The following is a 20,284-nucleotide window of genomic DNA, read 5'->3' on the forward strand; positions in this document are numbered from 1 at the left end:
TTTAAAACAAATTTTATGAGTGCTTGCATGTGTAGCATTTAGTGCGTAATAAATATTAGGTACTATGTAGTAGTGGTAGTAGTAGTAGTAGGCACATATTATCAAGTTTCATGTCTGTCTTACTGACTAAACCAGAGTCCTTCGGGGCATGAACTGTGTCACAGCTTGTCACAGCTTGGCACACACATCAAAAAGAAAAGAAGTGGGGAGGGAAGAAAAGAACAATGGACTAGGTATTATAAAGTCAAACTTAGGGGATGCCTGGGTGGCTCAGTGGTTAAGAGTCTGACTTCAGCTCAGGGCATGATGAATGGAGCCTGCTTCTCCCTTTGCCTATGTCTCTGCCCGTCTCTCTCTCTCTCTCTCATGAATAAACAAAATCTTTATAAAGTCAAACTTAAAATTAGATAATTTTATAGGATATAATCCTTCTCACTCCTACTGAATATATACAAAGTGCTTGGCACATAAGGAATACCCCAGTAAATGTTAATTTTCTTTCCTTCCTTGATCTCTAACACCCAGCCTTAAATTCATTCTCTGCAGATCACACCTGAGCTTATATGAAGTATCTTCTGAGATCAAAAATTGTGACATATAGTTTGACAACTAGGCATTAACCCATTAAGACACGATACAGAATATCAGAATTTTGAACAGAACCCAGGGGTACTCTAGCTGAGAAGTATATTCTTCTTTTGTAGTCTGAAGGATCCACAAAAAGTCTCCTTGAGAGGCTCCTGTGTGGCTCAGTTAGTTAAGTGTCTGCCTTTGGCTCAGGTCATAATCCCAAATCGGGCTCCTTGCTCCTCGGGGAATCTGTTTCTCCCTCTCTTCCTCTCTCCTGATTGTTCTCTCTCTCTCTCTCTCTCTCTCTCTCTCTCAAATAAATAAATAAAAATCTTAAAAATAAATCTCCTTGGGATCCCAAAACACTTGACAGATGAACGCAAAACCAGAGCAAGCCAGTGATGTTAGCTTTTGATTCTGAAATTGCTTTTTATCTTACCTGTGCATCCCATCAGCACCAATAGATCCCTATTTGGTGGGCATCCATCATCATGGCAAAAGACTCCAAAAACAGACTTTCATTTCTCTCTCTCTTTTTTAAGAGAGGGAGGGGTAGAAGGAGAGGGAGAAAATCTTAAGCAGGCTCCATGCCAGTGCAGAGACCAAGACGGGGCTCGATCTCACAACTCTGAGATCATAATCTGAGCTGAAATCAAGAGTGGGTCGCTCAACAGACTGAGCCACCCTCATGTCTCTTTTTAAATGTCCATTTATCTATACCTAAATCCTTGATCAGTAAAAAGTGAAAAAGAAAAACAAAAACAAAAAACGGGTGTGTATATGTGTGCGTGTAGTCTGAGTCAGCAAGAATCCCAAATATTTTTAAGAATCCCAGTGTTTTTAAAATAGTAATGGTCAGGTTCTAACTGCACAAATTTTTTCCCCAACATACGCGTCGTATTAACCAAAGAGTATATAATCTCAGTATGTGTTTTAAATAAGCAGAGAGTTAACTTCTTTAGTTTCCTAAGACGTAAAAAAATGGGCTGGCAGATGGTCACTTGGGAGGTTACCTGCTGCTGGCTGAGGGAAGGGGACCAAAACACCCTAACAGTTAACCAGACGGTAAAGAGCAGTCTTGGCCAAAGTAGTCAGCAATATATGAGCTCTGCTCCACTGAGGGAACAATTTACTTGAAGCAGTAACCTACATCTGCTAACATCTGGAATGATTTATCTTTGTGTCATTAAGAAACACAGGCTAGTTTAATTGAATAAAGTGCAGTTACAATAGTCCATTAATACAGAAAGACTAAGAATTTCAACATTATGTTACATAGCCTGGAACAGCACATACTTAACATTGTTTATCATTTGCCAAGCATTGTTTTAAATATAAATATATGGGCGTGTATCTATTACTTCATTTAATCCTTATAACAGCCCTGTAAAGTAGAAATAAATTTTTATTATTCCCATTTTACAGATGAAAACGCTGAGGCCCCAGAGAGGTTAAATAATTTAGTCAAGATTACATAGCAGTAAATAATGGATCCAAACAGAACCCAAGCAATCTTGAGCTGGGGGTTACGCTCTTAATTCAAAAGAGTTTTGGTTTACATGCTAAAGAGTTCATTTGAAATGTAGACAAGAAATTTATACAAAAACATGTTTATAGAATATAGAAAAATCTGTAAACCTAAATGCCAAACAGGAGAATGGTTAAATAAATCATGGCAAAGTTATTCCCTTACAATGAAATATTATCCAGCCACTAAAAATATTTATGAAAAATGTTTTATGACTTGGGCCAATGTAACGATGGGGGGGGGAGAGACAAGATACAAAGTTGTACATGTATTATGATTCCAAATTATGTAAAAAACAAACTCAGACACAAACTGGAATGGAAGGATATACCCTCAAGTAAGAAACAGTGGTTATTTCTGGGTGGTGGGATCAGGAGTGTTTATATTTTTCTTTTAGTGTTTTCCACAATGAACATACATTATCCTACTATTATCAGTTTAAATAAAGACAACTTTTTTTTTTTAAATCAAGCTGCACCAAGATCTTTAAGCAGTTAGTAAAAATAGCTAAAAAGCTTCTAATCTGTCTAACTTTAGGTAGTTATTTTCCTTGAGATAATACCCTTTGAACATCAACATAGTCAACACATAGTCAACCAAAGAGAATGCTCATCTTCCAACTTTGGAAACTGAATTAAAATATGAGTATTTTCAATTTTGATCAATAATTATTTGTAGGCTTATTTTACAAGAAAAGAAATGGATTTAACTATTTAGAGGCCAAAAACTCAGGAAGGACTTTGCTGAAATAGATAATAAGGAACAAAAGTTTGACTGAAGAGGAAGACCAGCTGTTGCTAATCCAACTATTTACCCTTTGACCCCCTATCTGGCCAATAACTGAACAGTATCAATTGTTTTCCTGTATTATGTGCTGTTTACAATCCCTGAAAGGCATGAAAGGAATTAATAACTTAGCCTAGAAAGCTGACAGCCTTTATTGGGGAGCCCCTTGTCTGTGGGACAGAAATCAGAGCAAGTAGCTATCCTAAAGTCATAGGTCCCTTTACTGTTCCTGTTTTATAGCCTAATTGGCCCCCAAACATAAATCAATTATTTCTCCTGTTTTAAGCAACAATGACTTCTATTCTTTAACTTCCCTTGTATCAAGTTGGTCCTTGTTCTCTTGAGTTTTACAACTACACAGTAAACACGGTGGTTGAGGAAAAAACTCAGGGAGCAAGGCAGACTGGGGTTATTTGGAAACAGAAGCATAGAAAGGTTATGCTGTTTTGAACTTTTCTTGACCTTTGACTGCCCTTGTCCCTAGCTTATGCTAATGAGCAGGGTACAGAGATGCTTCTTGTAGAAATGAACTTAGCCTGAACCTGTGCCATAACATTGGACTCTAAGAAGCCCAGGAATCATAAGAAGGCAGCCAGAGTGTGAACAGCTGCCCATATTCTAAGCATGGCTACCCATCTGCTCTATCATAGAAAAGGCTGGAGGAAAAAAAGCCATCTGAATAGGACAAAGTCAGATTTTTTTCCTCACCTATGTTCCAACACATCCTACCTGTTGTCCCAAACTTACTATCTACAACCATGGCCAACCACAATGGGAAATCAGCAACAGTGGTATTTCCTGTTCCAAAATTAGTATGAGCAGGCTTTCCCTATCAAGAATTTGAGGAGTAGAGATGACGTAAGGGCCTCTAAATTTCAAAGCGGCATCAGAGAGAAACCCCCATTGTTCTCAATCTAATATATAATACTCATGAGACATTAACATAGAAGATGTTATACCTTCTCAGTCAGAAGCCATGGAATTTGCGTATTAACATTCATAATCAACTTAAGACAACACATACAGTCCATATGAGTCTTGAGGTCTCCTACCACTTGTTACATACAGCTGGGCATGTTCATTTGATCCCCAAGAAGGTTGAGACAGATGATGAATTTTTACTTCTGCCCATTTGTTATCACATTAGTATTATAATATTGTAAAACAGAGAGGAATAAAACACTATTACCTTCACAAAGATAACACGGGGATTACTGAGAATATTGCCCACATAAGCTAAGTACAGTTTTTAAAAGTGCTTTTTTTTTTTTTTTAGGTGACTCCTATTCTACACTGATAAATAAAATTACGATTCAATATCTGTTCATTTTCATGGAATGGAAAAGTGTGTAAATGGGACACCTGGGTGGCTCAGCAATTGAGCGTCTGCCTTTGGCTCAGGGTGTGATCCCGGATTCCCAGGATCAAGTCCTGCACTGGGCTCCTTGCATGAAGCATGCTTCTCCTCCTCTACCTGTGTCTCTGCCTCTCTTTCTGTGTCTCCCATGAATAAATAAAATCTTAAAAAAAAAAATTTGTCTAAATCACCACATCTGGCTAGAGATTCTATGCAGAAATGTTAAATGAGTTAGGCTTACTTGGCCCAGCAAGAAGAATAATGTAACAATAATCTTAATGAAGGCCTTTCCTGGAAGATGAGCAGGAGCTGTTTTCAACTGCTATTAAGTGCAGAAAAGGAGAATACATTTGAATATTATGTGTTAAATGAGAAGTTTAAAAAATGCTTTCTCAAGTAATTCTAGACAAATAAATACTTTCCAATAAACTTAATACACGAGGACAGGATTCAGACTTCGCTGTTTGTGTATCCCTGGAACCTAGAACTAAGCCTAGAGTAAATAGAGTATGCAATGCTTAACAGAGTCCTCAATTATCTGCCACAGTTTTTTTGTATAGTTCTGACTGAAAGATTTCAGGGCATCTCAATATCCTTCCTAACGCTAAAAAAAATCCAAGAAAGGCCATGACAAGAACTTACTTTTCCTCCTCCTAAATGAAGGCTATTCGTAAGAGAAGGGCAAAGAGAAAATATTATGTTCACTTAGAGGTACTGGAACCCTATATTGCCTACAAAGCTGACTCTGAACTCTACAATTTCCAGAAAGAATTCTAGAAAGAATGTTTGATAAGCATTGTAGGACTTATTTGGTCTTGTAGTTACTAATTATTAGTTGAACAGACGTGAATTTTTATACTGTTAAGATAGGCGGGAAAAATATATAAAAAGGTGTGCATCCTCAAGAGCTGATATTAGCTAGGATGATGAAAAGGTAAACTTTACCGCTTACATCGACAGCAGATTGGTGATAAATAGCCAGTCTCATGACCCTAAAAAGTACCAGAACTAGAAAAATAATTCTAGATCATCTCATGAATTCTCAAGTCTGAATTATCATTCGACCTTCTGGCATTATAGCAAAACAAAGATATTGAATATTCCCATGTCCTAGTTCCAACAGCTAAAACCATATCCTAGAATGGTGTATGCCACATTTTGAGAGCAACTGGAAATACCAATGATTATCTATGATCAAGACAAAGTCCTGGAAAAAAAAAAAAAGACAAAGTCCTGGAGAGCATCATTTAATTAGACCTTGAAATGGTCACCATCATAACCTTAAAGGTGCTTTAGAAATTAAACTGTGGTACAGGGCAGCCCTGGTGGCGCAGCGGTTTAGCGCCGTCTGCAGCCCGGGGTGTGATCCTGGAGACCCGGGATCGAGTCCCACATCGGGCTTCCTGCACGGAGCCTGCTTCTCCCTCTGCCTGTGTCTCTGCCTCTTTCTCACTCTCTCTGACTGAATAAATAAACAAATCTCTAAAAAAAAATAAAAATAAAAAAATAAACTGTGGTACAAAGGTTATTGATTATAAATACCTAAATCAAGCATAATCCCTCTTTTTAAAAAATTATGCCTTCCACCTCCACCCCATTGCCATTTCAGGAAATAAAAAATTATGTGAAAGCCAGTCAATACTTTAGAGAAGTGGTTATGAATATACGGTTGTATGTGTGCATTCAAAGCACAATTTTTGTTGTTGGTTTCATGGAAGATGGAGAACAACAGGGAAAGGAGATTAATATTAAATAGAAATTTTTAGCAAACCAATTTTCTACTAAATGATTACATTTCTGGCCACTGAATGAGAAAAGCTAGAATACCCTCCCCATTAATTATAAACAAAGTGAAATAAAATCTGAGTCAATATGGCCACCAATAATAACACCCTCAAGTTATATATTAAAAAGGACACACATATATCTTCTTCTTACTCACGAACACTGGAGAACATTCAGAACTTACTAGTACCTGGGTCAAGCTCTGGCAATTCATCCTGACAAAAACCTAAAGAGAAAACAATAGGAAAAAAAGGTTAAAATTCATGAATTACTCAAAGGTGATTCAAAAATTCTGACTGAGAAGTCAAATTTGGATTTGAATCCTATTTTTATTACATTTAGCTACTACATATCCTTCCCTGAACCTCCATTTCATCATCATCATATAAAAAAAATGAAAAGAGTAACAGCACTTATGACAAGATAGTGATGAGGCCTGAGTAAGCATGCCAATGTTAGTTGGAATAAAAATTCATAGAAAGATTACAATTCATCAAATATCTGTCATGCTCTACTTAACGTTCTCAATTATGCCCCCCCCCAAAAAAATTATGAACTTATGAAAAATATCAAACAAGGTATTTTACTTAAACTTTTCACAAATACTGAAAATTTTACCTACACAAATGGAAGCAATTTTCCATTAATAAGTATGCAGTCCAGGTTGGAATAAATATCTCTCAAAGCACATTTCAGGCCCAAAAAGTCTGAGCTACATCTGTCTGACTGGTGTGTAGCTATCATACTGTGGAGAAAAATCAAGCATAGCAAATAGCAAACACACTACAGGTGTTCTATATGTAGCTGATGAAAGTTCTTTTTCCAAGGAACAACTACCTACCTTCTCCAGTTTGCTTTCTACTCATCCTCAGTTTAAATATTTACTCAGGAAAGAAAAAAATTTCCCACCCAATGACGATTGTTCCAGTGCTCCTGAATCTGAGGATGATTCATTTCTTAAGGTTTCTGGAAAAGTATTCACCCCAGCCCTTTTATGAACCGAGTCAGTATTTTTTCCTGAAAGCCCTCTCCCCCTGGGAGAGTCTGGCTGATGACTTCGGAGAGAGGTCTGGCCATCGATTTGGGGGTGTCACATGGCCAGTGACCCACATTCTCTCCAACTGCCCAGTGCTGCCAGGAGAGTGTCTTCCTTCTTTGTTCTGTGCCCAGGCCTGAGGCCACAGGCGATACAGGCCTAGCTCACGAAGCAGCCTGGCCTCTCCTAGGAGAAACCACAATAGTGCGCTTCTGTCTTTCCGTTAAAACCTGCTTTTTCCTTGGCAGCAAGGCACAGCCCAACCTCCTCTAGAGTGACTTCATTTCTGCAGTCTTAACTGATCTCAGGGGTGTCAGCGAGGTGTAGGGGAGGTAGGGACAGAGATGCTGGGGGGGTAAGGCCAAGAGGACACCCACACCCTCCAGCATGGCCTTTGACCCAGAGGTGAGGGACCATGCCTGTTACTTGTGGGTGCCATTTGTTATTGTTTGTGTATTTAACTAAAGTCTGAAATGCTGTGACTTTTTTTATCAATAAAGACATGAAACAAAACAAAAACAAAAAATTTCCTCAGAAAAGATTATTTTGCCTCAGGTACCTGAGAGGCTCAGTGGTTGAGTAGTCTACCTTTGGTTCAGGTCATGATCCCAGAGTCCTGAGATGGAGTCCGGCATCAGGTTCCCTGCAGGGAGCCTGCTTCTCCCTCTGCCTATGTCTCTGCCTCTGTCTCTCATGAATAAATAAACTCTTAAAAAAAAAAAAATTATCTTGCCTCCTGTACCCTTGTCTCTCATGCACAAGGTCAAAGCACCCTATTATAATTATCCATAACACCCTGTGCACTCATCAACAAATCACTTGTTCAATTTCTGACTCCACTATGAAACTGTTCTGTACAAGAAGGGAACCAGCCTGTCTCCTTCACAACTATATCCGAATTACCCCCCAAGACTAGCACAACAAACCGGTGCAATAAACATCAACTATCGGGATGCCTAGTGGCTCAGCGGCTGACCATCTGCCTTTGGCACAGGATGTGATACCAGGGTCCAGGAATCGAGTCCCCCATCAGGCTCCCTACCGGGAGCCTGCTTCTCCCTCTGCCTATGTCTGTCTCTCTCTCTCTCCTGTCTCTCATGAATAAAAAAACAAAATTTAAAGTAAATAAACAAACATCAACTATAATATCTCAATGGTCAATTTAAAAATACTGGAGCAGGGGCTCCTGGGTAGCTCAGTCGGTTAAGAGTCCAACTCTTCATCTCAGCTAAGGTCTTAATCTCAGGGTCATGAGTTCAAGCCTCTCACTGGGTTCCATGTTGAGCATGGAGCCTACTTTTAAAAAAAGAGGAGCAAAAAAAAATAAAATTAAATAAATAAATTTAATTAAATTAAAAAAAAAGAGGAGCAAAACTAGGACTGGAGGAATATGAGAGCATTCTCTTTTTCTTCATCTTTCTTTTTCTTCTTTTTTTCCTCTTTTTCCCCACCTCCTGTGAAAACATTTTCTGTCATCATATCTGGGCCACCGTAAGCTGGACCAGCCACTGGGAATCATGTGGAGAAGAAGGATTGAAACAGCAGGGAGACGATTCAAAAACCACAACTTTTGAAGTCTTGTGCAATCATGACTGTTTTGACCACGCCATCCACTAAATATGCCACATCCCTTCTTGCCTGTGTCTCCTCCTCCTCCTCCTTCCTCCATTTGGAAAGAATTATTCATCCTTCAGGTTTCAGCTCAAATATCAACCACTATGAAACATGGAAAACAGGAAAGGCCCATCCTGCATTCACCAAAGGATAAAGAACAAATTTTTTAATGATATTTATTTATTTAACTTATTTATTTGGGAGAGAGAGCTCACACACATGCATGCAGAGGGGTAGGGAGTGGTGGGGGGAGCAGAGGGAGAGGGATTAGCAGACTTCTGTGTTGAGCCCAACATGGGGCTTGATCCCAAGGACTCTGAGATCATGACCTGAGCTGAAAACCAAGAATCACAGACACCCAAACGACCAAGCCACCCAGGGGCCCCAGGAACAATTTCAGTAAATGCCTCCTCCATAAGATAGTGAGCTCTTCAAGATTAGGGACCATGCTCCACTATTTGTAGGGGCTGCTCCTATGCCCAGAACAGTTGCCAATACATTATGGAAAGTGCTCAAATGCAGGATGAACTAAACAGAAAACACGATCCTACTACTCGATCACAGTCACAGAATTAGAAAATCTAAGTCTAGAATGAAAACTGTGTGGAAGGTCTGAAAAGGAGAATTAGACCTGGAACAGCAGAGTTCGGAAGCTGCTAAAAGTGGCTAAGATGCATGAGAAGGCTCACCTCAAAGCAACTTCAAAGCCTTTCTACAAACAAGAAGGTGAGGAGAATGAGAAAAGCTGTAGAGAAATGCATGGCAAAAAAAAAAAAAAAAAAGAAATGCATGGCAACAAGGAAACAACTCAGCATTACACACATTACACAGCATTACAGTGAAACTGAGAATAAGCATTTACTTAATATAAATGGACTTGAAAACAGGTGAAAAGCACAGGAAGACAGGGTAATATAATGGGAAAGTTAGGTCTTTCCTAAAGTCTTTCGATTTAGTGATGACTTTAGGCAAGACACTCCCAATTCAGGATCTCAGATTCTGAACCTTAAATGAAAGAACTATACTAGAAGTCTCAAGAAAGGACAAAACTGGGCAGCCCCGGTGGCGCAGCGGTTTAGCGCCGCCTGCAACCCAGGGTGTGGTCCTGGAGACCCAAGATCGAGTCCCACATCGAGCTTCCTGCTTCTCCCTCTGCCTGTGTCTCTGCCTCTCTCTCCTCCTGTGTGTTCCTCATGAATAAACAAATTAAGAATCTTAAAAAAAAAAATACAATACAATATTAAACTCAAAGCTTTGCACAGTACTTGACAAAGTCAGAGCTCAACACATATGAACTATTACTAAGTAATCCTAGGGTCCATTCAACTCAGTGCTGAGTCCATGGTAGCAAAGAACAGTACATAGCAGAACTACTGACCCATTCATGACTTCATCCTCAAAGCCCTGGGGTGGAACTCTAGGTCACTTTAGTTACTTGTGGTGATTCTTGAACCTTCTAGTATTTTGAGCTTATAAAGTGCTTGATGTAGTAATGCCAAACATAAGCTATCCCTAGGAAAGGAGGGTCTTTATATTTTGTCCTAAAATAAATTCCTCCAATGGTCACAAGGATTATGGATGTCAGTAACTGTATCTACATTCCCTCCATCCATCCCTGAGACCCCTGGCTAATAATGCTATCTCTGGTTTTATAGATCATCACTAGTGCAGGAAGCCTGAGGAGATATGTAAAACAATGTTAATCCTATCTCCTGACAACAAGTCAATGGAATGAATGGCTGGATCTGGCTACCCTAGAGTCTTGCCTAGATTCTCAACCACCATATCTAGCTAGCAAAATGATTCATAGCTAGAAGAATCCAACTCACTGCTGGAAGTAACCCCAATTATTTGTTCAATTCATTCAACACAACTGCAAAGGCTATCAAGAGTTTTTCAGTTAAAAACAGACTCCAAAGTCACATAAATACATGCACAAACATACCCGCAAAACCATCTGCCTCACAAAATATCACATATTAAACAAATTAGGAAATGTTCTGAGAAATCCAAGACCTTTGGCTACTGATTCAAATTGTTTTAAAAATGGACAAACAAGAAACACAGATTGGTTCCTAAGATGATATATATCACCAAGTCAGTGTGTTCATAAGCAATCTGATATTTAGTGCAAAGCTTATACTGACTTACCATGGTTCAATTTAAAAAACAGATGCATAGTAAAACAGGCACCGGTCTGAGAGTTAGGTTCTTATCCCAGATTTTTGCCACTATTTTTATTCAATTAACTAACTAGGTCTATTTCCTGAAATGGGATAAAAATAATCACCTTATTCAATTGTCGTAAGATTTGGTGAATATACATAAATTGCCTACTTTGTGGCAAGTGATCATCAATAAATGGTTCTAAGTCTAGGAATTTTCTTTAATACAAAAGATGATCCAGGGCAGCCCCAGTGGCTCAGCGGTTTAGCACTGCCTTCAGCCTGGGGTGTGATCCTGGAGACCCAGAATCGAGTCCCATATCGGGCTCCCTGCATGGAGCCTGCTTCTCCCTCTGCCTGTGTCTCTGCCTCTCTGTCTCTCTGTGTGTGCCTTTCATGAATAAATAAAATCTTTAAAAAAAAAAAAAGATCCAATTGACAAGCTTTTCTCCAACAGGCATTTGGCAAAAAGAAAAAGATTGACTCCTCCATCTGTGACTAACTGCAAAGATAAAAGAAAGAGTTACTGATCTTTTTCTTTAGTTTTATTTTGATAATGGAAAAATCATATATTTACCACAAGAGGATCATAAATAAACTATGAGTATCTATTTTTATCCAAATGTGAACAAATAAAAGCTATGGGTAACACCAGTAAATAAATTTAAGCTGAAACAGTAGTTATTTTAATCTATGTGTCTTTTACAACATCAAGTTAAATATTACTCTAGGAATATTTTGATTTAATTTGACTGTATGCCAGTCACTCAGTCTACTCTGAAGTCTTAGTGGCACACAGGCAAAATTAAGATGAGGCTCTTAAAAGGCAAAATTCTACAATTCTAATCAAACATCAGATCTTTACCCAAAACAGACAACATATATCCTTCATTATCTGCCTACCACTTCAACTTTTATCTCTTGCTTCTTACCCCATCCTATCCAACAGTGTACACTCCATCCACAGGGTACTACACGGTAGCTCCCTAAATTCAACATGCTCTTTATCTTTAGCCTCCATTCCTTTGTACACATTGTTTTCTCCCCCTGAGCCCTCTCTTACCACTCATGTCAGGGCTCAGCTCAGGTCTCCAATCTTTTCCCTTCCTAAATACACTCAAGTCCAATAAGGCACTATAGACACAATGACTGAACCTAGGAGTTTTTCAGGGACCTCTGGGGGGGAAGAGGGGCGGGAAGGAACTGGCTTCAAAATCAAAGAAACAAACAAAAAAAAAATAGAAAAAAAAAATCAAAGAAACAAACAAACCAGACTTGCAAGTATTACACTAAATGTTTTAAGTAAGCAACCTGGTATTTTTTTCACTTGTCAACTGCATTCAAGTTCTACACATTGTTTTAAATGTGAGCTATGAAGTGAAATAGGACTTCCCAGAAGGAAGTCAGGGATCTAAAAAGGGTTTTGAAATTGCTCTGGTTAGGGGGCGCCTGGATAGTTCAGATGGCTATGTGCCTACCTTCGACTCAGGTCCTGACCTCAGGGTCCAGAGATCGAGCCCCAAGTTGGGTTCCCAGCTCAGTGGGGAGTCTGCTTCTCCTTCTCCCTCTACCTCTCCTCCTGCTTGTGCTCTCTCTCTCTCATGTGAATAAAATCTTTTTTTTTCCTTTACATTTTATTTATTTATTCATGAGACAGAGAGAGAGAGAGAAAGAGGCAGACAGAAGCAGGCTCCATGCAGGGAGCCCAATGTGGGACTTGATCCCGGGACTCCAGGATCATGCCCTGGGTTGAAAGCAGATGCTCAACCACTGAGCCAGGTGTCCCGTAAATGAAATCTTTAAAAAAAAAAAAAAAAATTTTAAAAGAGGGGCCCCTGGGTGGCTCAATGGTTGAGTGTCTGCCTTCAGCTCAGGTCATGATCCCAGGGTCCTGGGATCGAATCCTGACTGCACTCCCTGCAGGGAGCCTGCTTCTCCCTCTGCCTATGTCTCTGCCTCTCTCTGTCTCTCTCAGGAATTAAAAAATAAAATCTTTAAAAAAAAAAAAAAAGGAAAAGAAAAAGGAAATTGCTCTGGTTAATTAGGTGTCTCTAACTCTGTACTTCCAGATTCTTCTGCTTCCCACACCACACAATAGGGCCAATGACAACAAATTTAGGTTCCAGAGAAAACTTTCTCCACACTCAACAAAAAGCTAAATATTTTTACACAAGATTTGTACTGATATATGTAACAGTCATTAACTGATCCCTTCTGAACCAACCAGCTCTGGTCATTTGTATCCATTTCCCATCTGTCTTGTCTCCTCTGATCATGACTAGGTACTCAATGAAACTTGTGTCCTTCTTTCAGTCAGATCTGGTCTCAGCCCTACTTATTTTCTAGCCCCACAGTTGAGACATATTCCTGGATCCCAGGAAAGGCTGCTCAGTAAATGTTGAAGAACAGTTTCCCCAAAAAGCAATAGTACTAAACAATGCCACCACAATGAATTTCTTACCATATCAAATTCTGAGAGAACAGTTTCACTGTTCTCTACCTTTAATATCTAGAATAGCAATGCCCAATAGAAATTGCTACAACAGGGATCCCTGGGTGGCGCAGCGGTTTGGCGCCTGCCTTTGGCCCAGGGCGCGATCCTGGAGATCCGGGATCGAATCCCACGTCGGGCTCCCGGTGCATGGAGCCTGCTTCTCCCTCTGCCTGTGTCTCTGCCTCTCTCTCTCACTGTGTTCCTATCATAAATAAATTTTAAAAAAATTAAAAAAAAAAAAAAGAAATTGCTACAACAGTGAAAAATGTTCTCTATCTTCCAATGCAGTAGCCACTACCTACATGTGACTGAGCACTTGGAAAGTGAGTAGTGTGACTAAGGAACTGAATTTTAAACTTTTAAAAATTTTAATTAATTAAACTAGTTACATAAGGCCAATCCCTATGATGATGGACAATGTAAGACTAGGAAGAGGTCATCCCTCCTTTTAAACTTGTTATGCCACCTTTTGGATTCTGTTATAACTTTAAAAAATCTAAAATGGGCAGCCCCCAAGGCACAGCAGTTTAGTGCCGCCTGTAGCCTGGGGTGTGATCCTGGAGACCCGGATTGAGTCCCACATCGGGCTCCCTGCATGGAGCCTGCTTCTCCCTCTGCCTGTGTCTCTGCCTCTCTCTCTCTCTGTGTGTGTGTGTGTGTCTCTCTATGAATAAATACATAAAATCTTTAAAAAAAAACCCTAAAATACAGAAATGCTCAGGCTAGTGTTATTTACTCTCCAATTTTTTTTTCAGAATACTCTCCAATTTACAAGTTTATAGGTTATCAGAAAAATAATTTCATCAGCCTGCAAATACACTTATTCCCTCAAATGTCATTAAGTACATGCCCATACTGCAGCAGATAACTGGAGACAGGTGGACAAGATGCAAATGGAACACAGTGAAGAGAATTTTGATATCAGAATAGATTTGAGTTCTGGCACCCTAACTTACTAATTATGTTAGCTCAGGAAGTGGCCTCACCTCTCTGAGCCAATTTCCTCTCCTGTAGACTGTTGTAAGTATTCAATAAGAAAATACACTTAGATCAGTGGAAAGTGCTTGGTAGCTGTGATCAGTATTAGTGAGAGGGCAGAAAGTAGCCATGGGGCTAGAGGCATATGTGGAAGGAAGAAGCATCCACCAGACAAACAGGGCTATGCAAAGGAAGCTGGATGTAAACGGCATGCACAGAGAGCAGAAACAGAATGTTACCCAGTAATTTGATTTTACTGAAGCCCTAGGCAGGACCATATCACAAAGAATTTTAACGGCCATACATGAGGAATTTTTGGCTTTTATTCTATAGGCAACAGAGTTACTGAGGAAAGGAAATATATGTATATACCTAGAAAGTTTGTCAATCCCAACCCAACTCTGACTACTTCAATACAGTGGTTCTAAAATTTCAACCAAAACATAAAAAATTTTAAAATAATATTTCAGCCAGGAAACTAAAAACACAAGGAATTTTAAAAATCAAAAAAAATTTTTTTAAAGAGCTTTGTGGGGTTAGCCAACATAAGCATGATAAACCATCCTCAGCTCCTTAAATTCTAGGAACTCTTCCCATTTTTTCAGGGTTCTTGCCCAACTGCTTCTTCTAGGCTCCTTTTGGTACAATGAATGGCTTGGATACAGGCTAAGAAGAAATATGTGTGTTGGGGCAGGAGGGTGGGCAGTGGGGGAGGGGGGGAAGAGATAAGCAAACATTAGCTAGTCAGACCAAGGCCTGCCCTACAACCAGGTTGCAGCCTGTAAGCCCCCAGACCTAAGCAGATATGGAAACACTTTTCTTAGAATTGGCTGAGCCTAAATTCACATTTGCCTCTTTCCTTTCTTTCCAGTGAGTGGGGTACCACTTGGGCCATTAGCTTTTGTTTCTCATAGGCAACCTGACAAACCATACTTCAGATATAACAGAAAATGCTTTTGAATGCAGGGACATAGCACCACAGTCCACAAAGCAAAAGCTAGCTGGCTGGCAGAGCTTCAAGTCCTATTTCCCTTTCTCCACCTATAAATGTCAAGGTCACATTTTAAGAACTGCAACAAAAACAATGCCCTTTTCCAATGTCATTTTAATGTGAAATCTTAGGGGCAAAAGAAAGAGTAGGGGGAAGGAAAGCCAAGGATTCTCAATTATATAACCTACTGCACCCACATATTTGCTCAGCTTAAATGTTGCTTACAAGAAGTATCTACATTTTTATGGAAACATTAGTAACTTCCATCTAATCAACATGCATCACCTTTCATACAGTTTTTCAGCTTCTAGCTTTGTAAATTACAGCCTTGAAATCAGACTAAAGGCAGAAAAGCTAGCCCAAGATCATGACATTTCAATTTTATGACATTTAAAAAAAAAAAATAACAGTACACACAACTTCAAGGCTGTGGCCACAGAATCAGAAGGTGGAAACAGTTTAGGAAGGCAATTCGATTTGAGATGTCAGAGGTCACTAGTGTTTCTATGGAAATATAGTACAGGCATTTCTCAGAAAACCACATGAACTGATGAGCCTCTGACATTCTTCTTTCACAATTTCTGGTTCTCTAAAGTAACGGAAGGGATTATTGATAACTCTTCATTTGGCCTAGAGGTTAAAGTAATTTCAAAATGCATACATATAAGAAAATATATAAAATAGTCTGTCAAATGCCATTTATTGAATCTTTACTATATACCAGGCAATGGTTTGGTGCTTTACATGAATTCTAACTAAAAGTAGCTAGTATTATCCCCATCTTATAGATCTAAAGAGATTATCAACTCTATAATTCTTTATGGAAAAAGCAACAAAAGTCAAAACAAAGGAACCTGTATTTAGAGCAGTAGGGCTAATAAAAACCCTGCCTTTGCACTTATGTGCTTTGCAACAGCCAGATAGAGGGGAATTTGACATTATTTCAAAGGATAAACCCTGACATTCCCAAAACAACAGGGCCTTAGAGTTCAAGAAGAAATACACACCTCAGATGGATCCACTTAAAAACTTCTCTTGAATAATCCAAAATGTCCATGTCAGAAGAAGTTAGAGCGACTTCACCAACCAGGCCAAACCCAAAGAATAAAACTTTAAATGAATGAATAAATAAAATAATTAGGCAAGAACTAGCTTCTTTTGAAAAATTTTAAGTTGCTCAAAGCAAGAGTAGTGAGAGTGATGGAGATATTTTGTTCATTCATTTTAAAAACTAAGTGAAAAAGAATCTTACAAAGAAGTCTGTTTAAACATGGTCAGAAAGCTTTTGAGGTCATCTTAGGAAGTGCCCCATATCATCAACAGATGTTTTGATGCAAGAGTAGAAATCAGCTCGGTTCAGGAAATTAGTAAGAAGCAGATGCGACTAGGAGATGTCCCACAAGCAGCAGAATGAACTTTTTCCTTATTCTCTTTGAAAACTCCCATATAGGGATCCCTGGGTGGCACAGCTGTTTGGCGCCTGCCTTTGGCCCAGGGCACGATCCTGGAGACCCGGGATCGAATCCCACATCGGGCTCCCAGTGCATGGAGCCTGCTTCTCTCTCAGCCTGTGTCTCTGCCTCTCTCTCTCTGTGTGTGTGACTATCATAAATAAATAAAAATTTAAAAAAAAAAAAGAAAAGAAAACTCCCATATAATAAGAGAACAACATGGATGCATGAAGGCCCTTGAAGAGGTTTGTCCCTCTGGATGAATCCTGGAAATTTATCCTAAGGGCCAGAAATAAATAGTACAAAATAAAAAGCTACTTAAAAATCCAAACACAAAGCAGCCCTCGTAGCTCAGTGGTTTAGCGCTGCCTTCAGTCCAGGGCATGATCCTGGAGACCCGGGATCGAGTCCCACGTCGGGCTCCTTGCATGGAGCCTACTTCTCCCTCTGCCTGTGTCTCTGCCTCTCTCTACTGTGTCTCTTGTCAATAAATAAAATCTTTTAAAAAAATCTAAACACAAAATGACTAAATTATGGTACACCTATTCAATGAGGGTATTTTGCAAACATTTTAAATGTTTATCAAGACTTTATAATGGGCAAATGCCACTTTTTAAAAAAGGTGTAAAACTGTACTCTCATGATGAGCTCAGCTATTCTGACACATACATACATGACAAAGCACATTTTAGTCTATTTTATCCCAATGATCACAAAATCATTTGGCTTAATTCTCTAAAATTGACCACTTAAACTGAAGGGAAAAAAAAATCTCTAAATGACTAAATGACTTTTTTTTTTAAAAGATCTTATTTATTTATTCATGAGAGACACACAGAGAGAGAAGCAGAGACACAGGCAGAGGGAGAAGCAGGCTCCTCACAGGGAGCCTGATGTGGGACTTGATCCTCAAACTGGGATCATGCCCTGAGCCAAAGGCAGATACTCAACCTCTGAGCCACCCAGGCGTCCATCTAAATGACTTTTAAATTACTTATTAGAAACAAAATTCTGGGCACTAATCTTTCTGACATACTAGTTAGTCATTAATGCCTAAAGCTCAGTACCATCTCTCATCTCCCAGCTTCAAAAATCCATTGTGTGGCAACAAGATAAAACATCTTTAACCTTTCACCCCTGGATCTTTCGAACCTGAAGCAAATACAGTTAATCATATCAATGAAATAACCCCAAAAGATATTTAAAAACTAACGAAACTTGAAGTCAAGATAAAAGAGCAACAACCAACCTATGTTTGTAGCACTACATAATACAAAGGATACTTTACAAATAGGATTATAGGTGGAAAACTCTTGCTCCTTCTTAGATCTAAATATTCCGGGGATCTCTGAGTGGCTCAGCAGTTTGGCGCCTGCCTTCAGCACAGGGTGTGATCCTGGAGACCCGGGATTGAGTCCCACATCGGGCTCCCTGCATGGAGCCTGCTTCTCTCTCTGAAGTTAAATAAATATATAAATATAAATATAAATATAAATATAAATATAAATATAAATATAAATATAAATATTCCTACATCCTGGGACACCTGGGTGGCTCAGCAGTTGAGCATCTGCCTTTGGCTCAGGGCGTGATCCTGAAGTCCAGGGATCGAGTCCCGTATCAGGCTCCCTGCATGGAGCCTGCTTCTCCCTCTGCTTGTGTCTCTGCCTTCTCTCTGTGTGTCTCTCATGAATAAATAAAATCTTTAAAAAAAAATAAAAAAATAAAAATAGGGATCCCTGGGTGGCGCAGTGGTTTAGCGCCTGCCTGCCTTTGGCCCAGGGTGCGATCCTGGAGACCCGGGATCGAATCCCACGTCGGGCTCCCGGTGCATGGAGCCTGCTTCTCCCTCTGCCTGTGTCTCTGCCTCTCTCTCTCTCTCTCTCTGTGTGACTATCATAAATAAATAAAAATTAAAAAAATAAATAAAATAAAATAAAAATAAATATTCCTACATCTTAAAATTGAATTCAACACTTAACCTAGCAATTTGAATGTATAGGGCACTGTGCTAGATTATTACATAAGGGATACAAAGATGGGGACGCCTGGGTGGCTCAGTGGTTGAGCATCTGCCTCTGACTCGGCATGATCCAGGGTCCCAGGATCGAGTCCTGCATTGGGATTCCTGCATGGAGCCTGCTTCTCCCTCATCCTGTGTCTCTGCCTCTCTCATGAATAAATGAATAAAAAAATTTTAAAGGGGGGGAGGGGATACAAAGATGAATAAAGCTGGCTACCCCTAGATACTTAAAACCTAAAAAAGAAAATAGATAACTGACTGGATACAGAGAATTTTGAAGCAATGTCCTAATGGAGAAACTAGTAACAGTGGCCAAACAGCACTTATTTCTTTCTAGGGAGAACTGGAAAAGACTTTGATGGCAAGTGGTACTTGAATCAGGCTAGTCAGGAAGGAGAGGGAGAATGTAAATACAGACTGTCAATAACATTCAGTAAGCCATGTATATCTTTTAGATAGATGTCCTTACCCACTCTGCTGGCAAGTATTTCCCCCAGAGGTAGTCATATGAAGATTAAATGGTCAGATGAAGATTATAAAAGGTCCTGAGACATGTTCTTCACTAACTGAAGTCAAGAGGGCAAGAAAGGCCTATCTCACCACACACACTAACCTTTCATCCTGTGTTGGTCTCACCACACACATTTTCACCTATACTTCCCAACTGATGATCCCCCAAACGTTCAATTTCAGATAAGACTGTTCTCTAAAATACAGACCCTACCTATCCAAATGCATATTGTCAATATCTATGAGGATACCCCATAGGCTCCATCATATTCAACATGTTGAACTGAATCTATTATTTTCTCTTCCAAACCTGCTTTTTCTGTGTTTCACTCCTATACCAACTTCAGATAACACCAACTCTCACCCCTAAGCCAAAAATCCCTAAGGACTCCTACTACTCTGCCACTTTATCATCCTCCTCCCCTACCTTCCCACCTCAATTAATCTAATCAATCACCGCAGTATTTTCATTCTCTCTCAAATCTCCACAGGCCTAGTTCAAGCCTTTTCACCACACTAGAATCTTAATTATAACTGTTCTCCCTGCTTTCTTTTCTCACTTCCTAGAACTTAGAGTTTCTACTCAAAATTTCTCTTTTGGGTCCCCATTTTCAACTTTGTAGCATGATATTCACAACCTTAATTATAGGAATAAATCCAATATCTGGAAAGCTACTTATTGCAATGTTTATTTTCCTAACACATCCTGAAGCTTGGAAAAGGTAATATATAAATTCCTATTTCCAAACTCTATTTTTTTAAAAAGGACTGTATTTATTTATTTGAGAGAGAGAGAACATGAGCAAGGGAGTGGCAGAGGCAGAGGGAGAGGTGGACTCCCTGCTGAGCAGGGAGCCTGATGAGGTACTCAATTCCAGGACCTAGGATCATGATCTGAGCCTAAGGCAGGCGCTTAATCAACTGAGCCACCCAGGCGCCCATCTTTTTTTTTTTTTTTTTTTAAGATTTTATTTTATTTATTTGAGCGAGAGAGAG

The 20,284-nt window shown here is 39.4% G+C and overlaps 1 protein-coding gene and 1 long non-coding RNA gene across 4 annotated transcripts in view; one reads left to right on the plus strand and one right to left on the minus strand.

The window, feature by feature from the left end:
• Positions 1–5,676, plus strand: part of LOC121473364 — a 73,180-nt gene extending 67,504 nt beyond the window's left edge. The window contains exon 3 of the long non-coding RNA XR_005983144.1: positions 4,161–5,676. This is a non-coding gene — a long non-coding RNA (uncharacterized LOC121473364). The remainder of the gene's footprint in view (positions 1–4,160) is intronic.
• The window catches only part of NR6A1 (nuclear receptor subfamily 6 group A member 1), a 225,035-nt gene that overhangs the window by 179,667 nt on the left and 25,084 nt on the right, over positions 1–20,284 (minus strand). For 2 of the 3 annotated variants that reach the window (XM_041725637.1, XM_041725636.1), the window contains exon 2: positions 6,211–6,252. In XM_041725637.1, the coding sequence (XP_041581571.1) occupies positions 6,211–6,252 (42 nt within the window). The remainder of the gene's footprint in view (positions 1–6,210; positions 6,253–20,284) is intronic. The other variant, XM_041725639.1, reaches the window with a different exon arrangement.

The sequence above is a fragment of the Vulpes lagopus genome, chromosome 12 (genome assembly GCF_018345385.1).
Source record: "Vulpes lagopus strain Blue_001 chromosome 12, ASM1834538v1, whole genome shotgun sequence".
NCBI classification, from domain to species: Eukaryota; Metazoa; Chordata; class Mammalia; order Carnivora; family Canidae; genus Vulpes; species Vulpes lagopus.